The following is a 15,266-nucleotide window of genomic DNA, read 5'->3' on the forward strand; positions in this document are numbered from 1 at the left end:
TATAGAATAGCACAAATATATTTGAGTAATTTTATATTCTTGCAAATGCATTCTTTCTTGTCTATGAAATACTGCTTTGTTCATAAGCTCGTTGAACTCTAGATGTAAATTCATTGTGGGCAGGAAATATGTCTGCCAACTCTGTTCTCCCAAGAGTTTAGAACAGTGCTCTGCACACAGTAAGTTTTCCATAAATGTCATTGATTGATTAATTTAAGGAGTATTTTAATGGCAATGCATGGGTATTTATCCTTAGTAGCTGTAAGTCTCCAGCCAGGCATTTGCCTCAGGAAATTTTGAATACTGCCAATTAGGATCAAAATTAGCCACCCTTTATTTAGGCTACTAAAAGCAGATATGAATTGGGAATTCTACTCAGAACCCAATTATACAGACTGGGTAGCCTCCAGTCATGGCTAGATCAGATTTCCAAATGAGGTAATAATCAAAACTGGGATTTCATTAGTACCACAAACTGGAAAGGATTGCAACATAAAATACTAAAGTTGGGGTTTTACAAGGTAGTATGTAAAACTAAAGTTCAAGAGTATCAAAGCCCAAGGCAAGTAAGAATGGGACTGAGAGACTACTAGCTCACCTCTAGACTGAAATCTCAATAGAGGGAGGGAATGTGTCTGCTAATTCTGTTGTATAATACTCTCCCAAGTGCTTAATACAGTGTTATGCACATAGTAAGTGCTCAATAAACATGATTGCTTGATTGAGTGATTGAATAACAGTAGTCAGACACCTTATGGTTTGGCCAGATGATTGCCTGAGAGCTTTGATTGGGAAAATGGCTGGAAAAGGGTTTTGTCTAAAATGATCCCCAATTCAACTCTCTGTGACATTGTTGGGGTTTCTCAGCCTCATATCTCAGGCAAAAGAGTCTCCAGAGACATTTTAGTATCACCCAGATGCCAGTCAACCTTTGCTAGGCTCTAAAAACCGGCCAGTTCTTCGAGTCTTCTAACACAGGATGGGAGTATTTTGTTCAGTGCCCTCCAGTCCCTTCACTCCTGTTGCTGCTACCATCCATCTAATGAAGCCCAGGCATATCCCCAAAGTTAAAAGAATCATCTGGGACTAGCCTACTGGATACAGGAAGCTCTAGAAAAGATCTCTAGCTCCCCGCCTGTGGCTTACCTAGGTCCACGTGTCTCCCCAGCACCTGGAGCCTCCCCCACCTGGTTCCAGCCCCCACTGCACCTGTGTAGTGACAAAAAGATCTGAGATCTCTAAAATGTTTAATAGTTTTTTACCTCAGTAACAGTGAAAAAATATCTGGTTCAAACTGCCTTTCCCTGAATCTGTTAGTTCCCACCCAGAATATGCTCTACTTTGCTGAATGTGCTGGTCCTCCAGTCCTTCCCCTTCTTTTCTTGGGATGTCCAAGGTTCCAGTCTCACTTTTCCAAGTCCTTCAGACTTAGGATTCTTAGCCTCCTTTCTTTTGGGGCAGGATCCTTGTTCCTCTGGAGTTCTAACTCTCGGACTATATGTCCAAACCCTAATCCAGGGTCTTCTCTGGTCTCTTCCTGTGCCCTGTGTCCATTCAGGGTAACAACATCAGTTTTCCCTTTGTCCTGCTGTACCTGGCACACAACTCTCAACTTCTCAACTCAAGATGGGCGAAGGTCTTCTCCAACTACCTGTCTCCTCTACCTCGTCCCCAGTTCTTCTCTCTGATTGGCTTGGCTAGGTCTTTATACTTTCCTCAGGGAAAACACCGCAGAGTGACACTCTTGACTTTCTCTTCCTTCTCCTAATGTTGGGGACAAGTGGAATTGACTGCCACACTCTCCCAACTTCACTTGTACCCAAGTTTGACTTAGACTGAGAGACACAGAAAAGTTCTTCTGGTGGATCTCAGGGAATTAGGTGAGCAGACACAGTGCACCATAGAAAAACCAAAAGTAATATTTCCCTGGTCCCTCCCCTAGAAGAGCAAGGTCTTGAGCTCCAATGGGGATGCACTTTTGGCAGAAGAGCTGACCATTCTGATCAGGTTCTGCAAAGGGTAGGCAGTTGCACCCCTTGTTACACAATTAATGGAACTTATGAGTCCAAGCTTCTTTTCCTGAAATTCTCCTGACAGACATCCTTAGGACCCTGCTCCAGCTGTGATATTGCTCTCTAACAATATCCCCACTGGCTTTAAAATAGGGGCTTAAACACTCCTTATTTTCAAGCCAACAAATTACTATGTCAGTTAAAGAAAATAAAAATAACTTTAATGAAAAGCATTCCAAAAGACATTGATTACACACAATGAGCCTGACACTAACAAAGGAGTTAGTCACCTTTTGGAGTTATATATGGTCTTTCACTACTAGACGTAATATATCTTACATAATCCTTGTTGACCTTCCAAAAGCCTGGCTTCAGTATATACTCTCTACTCTCTGCTTTTTATCTTATGTGTACTAGCAAAGGTCATGGTCATGGTAGGAATGATGTCTTTTATGCTTTCTCTGTTGTGTGTATTCCCATCCAATTTCTCCCTATTGCTTCCCCGGAGTTGGGGATATGTGAAAGTAACGCTGAAACATGATTATTTTATTCCATTTCATTCTCTTGGTAGCACAAACTTTTATTCTCTACTAGCAGTGAAATAGATCCAACAGCAGCTTCCAAGCAAATAAAAAAATTGTGCTTACTTTTAAAACATTTCAATGTCCTAATTTTATTTAAACTCCTGTTGCTTGACAAAATTATATTAATTGGTTTGTTAATAACTGATCATTATTTTTAGTTAATAAAAGGTCTAACCAGTGTTATATTAAAACATATGAATGTTTACCTTTAGAATGTGTAAAGTATATAAAGAAAGAACGTAGTTCATAAATCTCTATTACTAGTATGTCATGGCTTTCAATCCTTTAAAATGATTTGTGTATATAAAGCCTACATGATTCCATTAATGCGATTTATCCATGCTAAATTTTGCAGGTAATTGCTCCAAAAAGTTCAAGGAAGCATTTTGAAAGATGTTTGGTCTCTTAGAGAGGAAAACTGTTAATTCTACTGTATTAGCATTTGTTCATAAAAATATGTCAGTCTTATTTCTGTTCTAGATTTAATGATAAATTGATTCATTCATGCTATGGCTAGGACCTCCTTCTTTTAACCATTATTCCTTTGTTTCAGAAATTTTACTGTCATTAATTCCAAAATCATCGTGGTCACAATAAGGCCTGAGCCCAAAACAGATGATTCTTTTCTGGAGATAGAACTAGCCCATTTGGCCAATGTAAGTTTAATCCATTAAATATTTTTCCAGTTGCAGTGTACTTACATGTATCTCTTAAAGTTTGTGAAAAACGTATGCCATAAAGGCCTCTGGCCTAACAAAAGAGGCACAAGGCAGTCCGAACTGATGTTTGGAAAACAAGACACAGAGGGTAAGGTTGAAGGAATTGGGTTGATTCAGGGTGGAGAATATAAGGCACCACAGTGACTGTAAATTGATTTTTCACATACATAAAGGGATAATATATGGACGGTGATAACCAACTTTTTCCATTTTGTAGAACAAAGGAAAAATTGCAGGAGAGTTTTGATTAGGCATTGAGAAATATCAGCACTGACTGAAACCTCTGGCTCACTAAAGAGTATTTAATAAACAAGAATAATTACTGGGGTTTTTTAGATAAAAGTTTAATTATTTTAGGAATATCAGATTTCCAACAATAACAGTCTTTCCGCTCATACCTATTTTCTGACAGAAAAGAACACTTAGTCTGTATTCTGACAGTAATGAAAAGCATAACAGTAATGCAAACCTAGCAAAGCAGCAGGTAGGAATGAGCAGTTAACAGAGTTAACAATAAGTTTGAAAAATATTGTAAATTTTTTAAGTTTAATGTGATCTTTTTAAAGGTCTTTTTAAAAGTAGGATTTACAGTATATTCCCTCTGAAAACTGTGAATATGTAATAGGGGATGAACCCAGTTTATATCTAGCCTAGGCTTGCAGGGTTTAAAAGCCATTTTCAACTACTCTGTGACTCTTTCATGAATGAATTATTATTTTCCATTCAGCTCCCAAGTGTCTAAGTCTACCTCATAAAAACCCTTGCTATATCATACTTGTCACTGAAAGATCATTAGAACACACTAGAAAAATTCCCAACTCATCAGTAAACTGGAACTGGTGCACTTATATCTGTGGTACCACAACAAACAGAAAAAAAAGACATAATAAGAAAATAATTATGACACTATGGAACATGAAGATGCTACATGATGTTTTGAATTGGCCAGATATGGAGTTGGTATTGCAGCATTAAGGAAGACGAGACTACCAGGTGATTGACCGCTTCCACAATGAGAAACAAAGCCCAAGAAATTATGTCAGAAAGAGAAAAATGAAGGATAACCTGGGATGATGCCAGCTAATGGTAGCACCTGCCCCCCCTACCCCCCAGCAAGGAGAATGATCATTCCTACAAAAGAGGAAAATGCTGGTGATGACTGTTTGAATCAGCCATTTGTAAAGAGCCATGAGCTGACTGCAGAGTAACTAGAAGGATTCATAAGAAAATGCAAAAGCTAAAATCACTCTACTTATTGGTGAGGAGCATCCTCGCTCTGACCTGAGCTCCCTACTCCTTCACATATAACCACTTTCCCCATCTTCAAAGCCCTCCTAAAAGTCACATCTCCTCCAAGGGGTTCCAACTTAGCTTTAGCTCTCATTTCTTCTATTTCCTCTCTTTTTATGGTATTTGTTAACATCACTCTGTTACAATGTACTGTCCCAAGCACTTAGTATAGTAAGCAATCAATAAACACAGTTGATTTAGTAATAATAATAATAACAATAATGTTGGTATTTGTTAAGTGCTTATTATGTCCAAGCACTGTTCTAAGCACTGGGCTAGATACAGAGTAATCAGGTTGTCCCATGTAGGGCTCACAGTCTTCATCCCCATTTTACAGATGAGGTAACTGAGGCACAGAGAAGTTAAGTGAGTTGCCCGAGGTCACACGGCTGACAAGAGGCAGAGCCAGAATTATAACCCATGAGCTCTGTCTCCCAAACCCATTTTCTATAGTGCTCTGCACCTAATAAACTCTCAATAAATATGATTGAATGAGTGATGATTACCAGGCACTGTAGTAAGTGCTTGTGCCTGTTGTAGGCAGGGATTGTCTCTCTTTATTCGCTGTATAGTAGACAGCCTAAAACAAGACAAGTGCTTAGTACAGAGCTCTGCACACAGTAAGTGCTCAATAAATATGAGCAAATGAACACAGGCTGAACAGGTTGGGCACAGTCCATGTCCCACATGGAGCTCACAGTCCCTATTTTACAAATGAGGTACCTACCTGAGTTGCAGAGAATTTAGCGACTTGACCAAGGTCACACAGCAGACAAGTGGCAGACCTGGAATTAGAACATGGGTTCTTCTGACTTCCATTCTCATGGACTATCCACTAACCATGCTGCTTTTCACACTGCCTTCTATAGCACCTTTGTACCTGGACCTGCACCATTTAAGCACTTGACATTGACTCTACTCTTAGCCCCACAGAACTTAAGTACATATTCATAATTTCTCATAATTTCTCTGTCCCTCTGGCCTCTCAACTTCTTGTGGGCAGGGATGTCTATCAACTCCGTGGTATTGTATTCTCCCAAGTACTTAGCCCAGTACAGTAATCATCAATCATTCAATCATATTTATTGAGAGTTTACTAGGTGCAGAGCACTATAGAAAATGGGTTTGGGAGACAGAGCTCATGGGTTATAATTCTGACTCTGCCTCTTGTCAGCCGTGTGACCTTGGGCAACTCACTTAACTTCTCTGTGCCTCAGTCATCTCATTAGTAAAATGGGGACTAAGACTGTGAGCCCCAAGTGTGATAGGGACTGTGTCCAACCTGATTACCTTGTATCTACCCTAACACTTAGAACAGTGCTTGGCACATAGTAAATGCTTAACAAATATCATTATTATTGTTCTATAAAGATTTGGACAAACACATCATAACAGTATGTATGTTAGATAAAGTCATTTTAATGGGAAATTTCAATGCCAGTGTGGCATGTGATGCCCATTTAGGAAGAAAAGCCAATGGGACTCATGTAATTGTCATACTCAACAACAGCCTTCTGTTGCCTAATGAATGCATCCGACACCACCTTACAATTACAGACACCATTTTTTACCTTGCCCAACATAAGGAAAGTACCCTAGATATATCCCTATTCTAAATAAAAAGCATTTTATGTTAGGTATTATGCTGCAATGGGAACTCAAAGTTGTTTCAGTCACAACAGTCGTATGTTGAGAAAAATTTTGGACAGAACGTCATTTCATACACTACAAGCTCATGCTGTCCGTAAAACCACTGCACTAAAGACTGCCCTCAAAAACTCCTCAACCTGTAGAATGAAGATACCAAGATACTCTGAAATAACATTAACAAATCCCTGATGAAAAAAAGAAACTGCAATCATCAAAATATTTAATAAATGTCCTTCTCTCCATGATGCTGTAATTCAGGTAGCAATTAAGGCACTGGGCATGGCCAGTAGAAGCCACCAAGACTGATTCCACAGAAATTCTTTATAAATATAAGGCCTAATTGCAGACAAAAGTGAGGCTTTTATAAACCTGCGTTGGGTCTTGCAAATCAAATTAAGGAACATGTATGACATTGTATAGGACAGACCAACATGGCACTCTGCGATCAAGAAAGGAGTGGCTCTCTTTACTGCATTGAAAATATTTTATAAGCTTTCTGTTGGCAAAGGACAACATTGTTGATACAGCACTTTAAATTTAGGAATGATATTGATTGTCACCTGAGTCTTACTTTTTTCAACAAGTTATTGATGTATATTAAAGACCTTGAAATCTTAGGAGAGGGAAAGTAACATCATCAATAGAACATTGAAATCAGGGTGGAAGTAATTTTTTGATTAGGTTTTTGTCACAATGTTCTAAATACCTGATCTTTGCTGTAATGTTAAACATTCAAAATCACATTTCCCATTCAAACTGTATTATTAGTCAAAAAATAGATGTGTTATTGGTGAAATTATTATTGGAATGACCTGCTAATCAAAAGAGCCAGTTAGGATTAAGTTTTTTATTCTGCTTGTCTTGCATTTTCAAGTACAATTTTTCTAAATACAAAATAATGAGTCCAATTCTCTGCTTCTACATATTGATGTTGATGAATTCTCCCATCAAGAATGACTGATGACCCTTAGTCCTGAAATTTTAGATTAAGAACCTAAACAGAGGAATGATTATAAATAAAGTGGCCTTCCCAATACCATTCTCACTGTTTCACACCTGCCAGTCAAGTTTTCATTGTGGCAGGGAGCACAAAAGGCAGGCAGGAGTGCAATAGACAGGCAGGAGTGCAGCACAGTAAGTGCGTGAGTATTATATGTAGGACTTATTTTCAGCCACGGTGACCACAGAATGGTGACTATCCTGTCCCGTAGTACCCCAGCTCAGCTGGATATTGCCTTAGTCTTCACCTCTAATCAGTAAGTTTTATGGATTCCTGCTGGGCCTTCCCACTTCGTGGAATTAACGCCTGTGTTCTTAGGTAATAAATTTTGATCACTAATGGCATGTCAACAGCAGGCAGAACCTGTTAGAACCTAGGTTTCCTGATCCCCACAACAGTGCTCTTCCAGGGAATCAACAGCAAGGGACTTTCCTTACACTGGGCAAAAGGAAAACCTGGCTCAACATGTCTGTTGGGGCTTTGATCATATGTTTAAGTCTCCCTGGGTGAGGGCCCATGTCTGGGAAGATTAAGAGAACAGTGCAGGGCTCGTTTTGCACTTTTGCAACACAGATGAATTGCACTTTATACTGGGTCCAGTTGCTGCACACTGAATGTGGCCAAAATGTTATTTTGCTGAAAACAAATGGAAAAAAGGGATGATTACTCAGAGACTCCTCTTCTTGCCATTTTTGGGAAATACATTCTCAGCTGCCAAAATTTAGAGTGCATCATGGTACATAGCTTTTGCAGTATAGAGTTGCATAGACCATGGATTTGATGACACCTTAAATGTCTTGTTCAATAGTATGAACCCTTGGGGAACTTCATAAATGCTATTAATGTTAGTTGACTGATTTCATAAGAAAGAGACCATATAATTAAAATAGAATTTATTTAGGTAGTCATCTTTATTACTCACTGAAATTCATTCATTCATTCATTATTCATATTCTTAGGGAGACAATCAAGCTATTATAAAACATGCAGGGAATCTATCCACAGTTTTAGGATTCATGTCAGACAATAGATGCTCCCAACCAGGAAAGGAGACAACTGATCTTGCAATCAATTCAGGATGCTTCCTTCCCTGTAGAGTTTCAAGAGAATCAGAGTGGCCTACTGAAGCCTGGGAGTCAGAAGGACCTGGCTTTGAATCCCAGCTCTGCCACTTGTCTGCTACGTGACCTTGGGGAAGTCACTTAACTTCTCTGTGCCTCAGATAATTCATCTGGAAAATGATTAAGACTGTGAGCCCCATGTGGGACAGGGACTGTGTCAAATCTAACTAATTTGTATCTATCCCAGTGCCTAGAATAGTGCCTGGCACCTAGTAAATGTTTAACAAACACCATTAAAAAAAAACCTTAGGTCCTCACCAGGGAATCTTTCTTACATCTTTGTAGGGTGCACCTCTCTATTCGACTCTAATCCCAAATCTGTCATTGGTCACTTACTTCTCTGTGCATCACTTACCCCATCCATAAAATGAAAATTAAATTTATGTGTATTATATGGGGCATGGACTATGTTCAACCTGATTATATTGTATCTACCCTAAAACTTGGACATGTTGAGCCAGGTTTTCCTTTTGCCCAGTACTTACCAAATACAATAAAAAATAAAAAATGTAAAAAGATTTTTAAAAATCAGGCAAACTTCCCCAAATGACCTACTGGATGCACTGTGGAATAGATGGGAGCTCCTAGGCCTTTTCCAGAGAAGATGTGGAAACAGCAGGGGAGCTCCCACTACCCAGTCCTATTTTTAGAAGGCACTGGAATCCAGAGAACCAGTTTCAGGTAGCAGATGGAGGTAAAGCTCGATTCACTGGAGATTAAGAGGTTATAAAAAGTATCAACATGGCTACATGGTATCTTTTAACTCTTATTAGACGGGACTGAAAGGTAGCATTTAGATTAAGTACTGTTGTGTTCCCATGACTCCCCTGCTGCCATAGACATCCAAGCAGGTGTCAATGGCAAGATAGAGAAGAGGGGCAATTGTCTGAGTTTTGGTTGATTGTCTTTAATAAAAATATTATTAAGAATGATAATTGTGGTATTTGTTAGGTGCTAATTACATGCAAAGTGTTGAACTAAGCACTGGATTAGATTATGATTACTATTATTATAATGGTATTTGTTAAGCACATACTATGTGCCAAGTACTGTTCTAAGGGCTGGGGTAGATACAAGTTAATCAGGTTGGACACAGTCTCTGGCCCACATAGGGCTCAGACTTTTAATCCCCATTTTACAGGTGAGGGAATTGAGGCACAGAGAAGTAAAATGACTTGCCCAAGGTCATACAGCAGAAACGTGTTGAAGCCAGGATTAAAACCCAGGCACTTTTGACTCCCAGGCCCATGCTTTAACCACTAACCCATGCTGCTATTCAAAAGAAGATACAAAAGAATCAGGTAGACACAGTCCCTGTCCTACCAGGGGCTCATAATCTAAGTAGGAGGGAGAACAGTTACTAGTCTGCCATTTTATAGATGAGGATACTGAAGTACAAAGAAGTTACATGACTTGTCTAAAATAATCCAATGAGCAAGTGGAGACTGTATTAGAACCAGGTCCTTCCTTCCACCAGGTCTGTTTTCTTTCCACTAAGCTGTGCTGATCCTGACTATACTTTCTAACCACTCTTTTTAATGATGATACAATCAGGTTATACTATCTTGGGCTGAAAGAGGATTTAAAGTTCATAACTTGAGTTAATACTTGAGAATGTCAACTGGAACTATTCATAGATATTCACCTGAGTAAAAAGTTGATATATTCACACTGACATAATCAATTAAGTCCTTGCTATTTGATGGATATAAGAAAGAAAAGTAAAATATAAATAAAGGTTGGAGCTTAGTCTGAGTATCAAAGTTCTTGTAGTTTACATAGAGAAGTTACAAATTATGGTTGAAAGTATATGGCTGGTCGGCTTTAAAAAGAGAGGATGAAGTTCAAATGGAAAAAAGCATGTATTTAACAGTGTAGTTTCCAATAGACACAAAGAGACTGGTTTGGACAGAATACTTGTTTGAACTAAATTTTTCAAGAATAGTTCAAGAAACCTAAAAGAAAAACATTATGTTTCAATGTTAACTTTATTAATCAGCCTAAATTTGTTTTTTTCTTTACCATCTGTCTCATTCACCTGACACTTCCAAAACTCAAGATGTGCGAAACTGACTTTATAAATTTCATTTTCATACTATTCTACTGCCCCTACCACAGTTTTATTGCTGATTTTTTTATGTGCTCAGCATTTCCTCTTATCGATTTCCTATTACTTTCATGAAAGAACTATGCTGCACGATCCATTTGAGAAAAGATGTGAAAACTATAGCATCATTATTTTATAAGGGGTTTGTAATGGAAACATTTATTCCTTTCTGTAGATTTTTTTGTGCAAGGTAGACCTCCTTTATTCCATTTACATCTTACCATTCGTTACACTTTTCCATTTTCCACTGAATTGTCCATACAGTGTTTTTAATAATGGCATTTGTTAAGCACTTACTATGCATATTTCAGGCACTGTACTAAGTGCTGGGGTGAATAAAAGCAAATCTCGTTGAACACAGTCCCTGTCCCGTATGAAGCTCACAGTCTCAATCCCCATTTTACAGGTGAGGGAACTGAGACCCAGAGAAGTGAAGTGACATGCCCAAGGTCACACAGCAGACAAGTGGCAGAGCTTCTAACATAGTTCTATGCACAGAGGTAGATAGAAGTTAATCAGTTTGGACACAGTCCCTGTCCCTTTGTGTAATTTCTGCAGCAATACTGAATAACAAATAACAGATAACAAATAACAAATACCAAGTTCTAAGGAAAGAGTTATGAGCACATCAATCACAACACTTCTTCCTCCTCTCTCCCTGCTCTAAGCCCATGTGGGTCCCTTGAACCACTAAAGTTTGTTCCAAATAATTCATGGAAAGAAATGGCAATTTAGCATCAATTATCCATATACTTCAGATGAAAAATTTTGAAAGTTTTAATTAAATTATATGGATAAGTGGCTGGAGGACCTCGTAACCTTCACAATTCTATCAAATGTGCCCTGAAATTTCTTCAGCTGTAAAATTCAATGACCCCTCTTTTGAAGATTAATTAGGAAATGTTTCCCTAAGTATTCCAAGATCCTAGAACCATGACACTTTATAATTAGATCACATACTGGGCAGTAGCATGATGAAGTTATATCCCCTATGCTGTACTTATTTAAGTTTTCTGGTTTCAGAAATGTGGAATATAGGACAAGGCTGAAATTAGTGGCATCTTCAAGAATCAGAACATTTCTTTTTAATTGTTTTTATATTAATATCTTTTAATTGGTGATCCAGGGAGAAGAGCTAGGGAAATATATATACAACTTGGAAGAAGAAAATAATACTAGAAGATAACCACTGTCATTTCTATACCAGACAAATAGTCCTACCAACTACTAATCATTTCTCTTTCAGAAATGGGATTCTTGGAGGCATTATTTGTTGGTCGGCCTTCTGTATGAAACTTAAATGCTTAGGGGATCTGCATCTTATATCCCCATTTTTTCCCCTCTATATCCCTTGCTTTATCTCTAATATCCCATTATGAAATAGCCTGCTTATGATTTTACCAAAAGCTTCTTTGAGCTAGGTGTTATTTTCATTCTGAACAACTTTCTAGGATGGTAAATTTGATTTGCATATCACCGAAGGTGTGAATGTACTGCTTTCTTTGTCTGTTGAAAAAGGCTGATTCAAATTCACACCTGTTTTAATTACCAGAATTTGAGGGGAATTAATAAGAAACAGGCTGAATCTGTTTTGATATCAAATTTGTCCTTATTGATGTTTCTGGGATACATTCATTTTATGGATTATAAACTTTTCCATGGGGACTTGAGAAAGAAAATGAAGTGTCTTAATTATTTGAGGTTTGGATCCTAAGAAAATATTAAATATCTGCCCTTCAGATGATTGTCTGATTATCCCATATTTTGAAGGGCTCATAATTTGGAGAGTGTGGGGTTTCTACAATAGAGAAAAAATTACCTCTGTGTTCTAGGCAATGACATAAATTTCTGAAAAGATTGTTACCTGGGAAGAAACTAAAGGCACTCTGTTAATACTGAATAATGAGAAATCAGGAATGGTGGGGAGAGACCTCGTCTTTCTGAAAGTAATTTTAAAATCTAAGGTCAATTGTTAGGGAATTTTTATATTACACAATACCAATAGGAAATGCCCCCTTAAAAAATTAATGAAATAACCTTGTGAGAAGAATCCCTGAAGATTATTTTTAAATTTAAGGTGAATTTTTCCATAAGTCCTATTTCTAATTTACAGAGGTATTGCTCTAACTAAATGTGCAAACATTTTATGCTCTTTAGAGGCTAGAGGTCATCAATGTAATGAAGAAGAATTAATAGCATTTTATAATGCTGTTTCATAAAAATGGCAGGATGAACTGATTAGGATTTGCCAAAAGATGAGAAGAAGAAATAGTGTATAATATATAATTATGCACATTACACAGTTTTAAGTAGACTGGACTTGGCTGCATTTAAAAATATGGCCTTCAGGAACTAAATAGATAGGGTACATCCTTATAGATAAGCATTTCCTTCTCTGAAGAAAAATATATTTCATATAACCTACTGAACAATGAAAACTTAGTCATTCAATTCAATTTTCAGATTACATGCCCCTTAATGTTTTATTTATATATCCATGTCTTCTTTCTCTTTACTTTAGGGCACTATGAATCCCTATTGTGTGCTGTGGGATGACTCAAAAACGTAAGTGACAAGTTTTATTTTACAATTTTGGATTAAATATTCAAAAACCACACAAAATTATTTGAACAGCATGGTAGCCCAACCAAAATGTTACAAGCCAGTGGGATATGTGTTTTACCAAGAGAAAAGTCTTTCATTCTTAAGGCCACAAAGACAGCTGGATGTGAGTGTTTGTGTTTGCTGCCATTAGTTCGTGCCCCAGGATAGTAACAAGTTATTTAATGTGAAAATCACAGCACTGATTTCCCTCTAGGTTTTGGGTTTGTAAAGGCTGCAAAAGTTATATACCAAATCCATATGGTCTTCCAGCAACTCCGTTTGTCTCACTGAAATATCAAAATAGTGTCAGTTTTCAGTACATTACGATATTTTGTTGGCTTTCAACTTCTTTTGAAAGTAAAATTGGGATATTTTACTTTACATGAATAATACTTTTTGTGTTCTCTTAAATAATCAAGATCACTTAGACTCACTAAGGAAAGAGTATTCATTCCACTCACTTAATAAGGATAGGTGTGGATAAACTCAGATTTGAAAATTTCGGGGAAAATAAATTCCCACAGATAGTTGAAGAGACCTTATTTACACATCATCTTTGTAAGAAAATACCCTGTCAAGTGTTGTGCTTGGAGTTAGTTCAAATTCCCATACTCCATTTGTGATAAAGCACATATTTCTGCTGAGATTCTACAGATAACCTTTTATGAGAGAAGGTTAAAGGTAAGCTTGGAAAGATAAGCTTGGAAAGATATATAGCTAAATTAACCCTCTGAAGATAAAACATTTCTGGAGAGCACCAACCTGCTTCAGCGTTCATAGTTTAAAGAATTGTCATTTCCACAAAATTAGCATCAAATTGGGCATGTGGATAACTGGGTGAGGGCAGTTGGGATAGGGGTCCATGGGAAGGATGAGAATTCTATTGGTTGCCATAATCAACTGCCTGGAATAGACAGAAAGTGAACTCCCATTCAATCACATACCATTCCATACACAGGAAGTGACCTCCCATTCCACCATTTCCCAAGCACCAAGGCAAATAAGAGTCTTCTGCATCTTACAGGAACCATTATTTCTCCAAACCCCATGGTAACTCCTGCCATCTTATGGCCCATAGAAAAAGCAGAGTACTCCCTTGAATAGCAGAGAATGGCAAGCATTGCTTATGGGTATATACTCTGTTGACATTGCCTTCATTCTGTGGATTCACCACTTCCCTCTCCAGTTAACCCCTGGGTTCACCTGAGATAACTAACTGAAGAGATCTCAAGACAGCGGGTCCAACTCCATCACTGGCCCAAATGACTTCGGTCAAGTCAGGACTTAAAAGTTAATCAGAAAGATCTAGATGGGAATTTGAGTACCTACTTGGATAGGAGTTACCTGGAAGCATGGGTGTTGCTACCCTGCTGGAAGCAAGAGACTGGGCTCTACTAGGGTGATTTCCAGAGTACTTGCAGTCAGGATACTATATTATTACATTATGGTCCTATATCCAGTTTTGGAGCTCTGGATATTTAAAAAATAAATATTTTTTCCAAGAGGGGATAGTGAGTCCTTTTAAGGCAGGCTTCCCCAAAAAGCCACGAAGTCTAGTCCATATTTTGTAAGAGTGACAAGTGATTTAGAAGTTCCCATAGATAACAATGTGTAATTCTGGTTTTCTACACAGATGCACCCTAGAATTACTCCCAAAATCAGATGTTATGACATATTGCTTGTCTATTGAAAGTACCTGATATGTACCTAGAAAATATTATAAGCAATGGCAGAATTTGCTCAGAAGTATTAATTTTAAATGCACTTAAATCTATTTAACTCGATTTAACTACTGCACTATCAATTTTTTTTTAATAGAAGAGAATGTGTGTGTATAAAATGAAGTTTTTGCAGCCAATAAAATATTTAGAGGCCTTTTGGTATGTGTCTCATGTGGGCTGCTGGGTACTGAGTTGCTTTGCATGATGTGTCTGTCACACACAGTCATGTGATAGACTGAAGACTATAGTACACATTTCTGTCCTTCCACATGTCTAGCCTCCATATTGTGCACATGTGCAATTTGCTCCAAGCTGTGTGGCTTCCAATGGTATTCACGGTATCTGGTGCTGCTTAAACTGCTCATTTTATACTGATTTGAGTTCTCTGATTAAAAGAAAAGCCACTCCATTCCTGATTACAAGTCAGGCTGCTCTTTGCAGGTGTTTCTTCACAGCAG

At 37.9% G+C, this 15,266-nt stretch overlaps 1 protein-coding gene across 4 annotated transcripts in view; it reads left to right on the forward strand.

The window, feature by feature from the left end:
* Nucleotides 1-15,266, forward strand: part of ADGRB3 (adhesion G protein-coupled receptor B3) — a 688,563-nt gene that overhangs the window by 371,950 nt on the left and 301,347 nt on the right. For all 4 annotated transcript variants that reach the window (XM_029069998.2, XM_029069995.2, XM_039912307.1 and 1 more), the window contains exons 16-17: nt 3,150-3,252; nt 13,005-13,048. In XM_029069998.2, the coding sequence (XP_028925831.1) occupies nt 3,150-3,252; nt 13,005-13,048 (147 nt within the window). The remainder of the gene's footprint in view (nt 1-3,149; nt 3,253-13,004; nt 13,049-15,266) is intronic.

This window comes from Ornithorhynchus anatinus, chromosome 1, assembly GCF_004115215.2.
Source record: "Ornithorhynchus anatinus isolate Pmale09 chromosome 1, mOrnAna1.pri.v4, whole genome shotgun sequence".
In the NCBI taxonomy this organism is placed as follows: Eukaryota; Metazoa; Chordata; class Mammalia; order Monotremata; family Ornithorhynchidae; genus Ornithorhynchus; species Ornithorhynchus anatinus.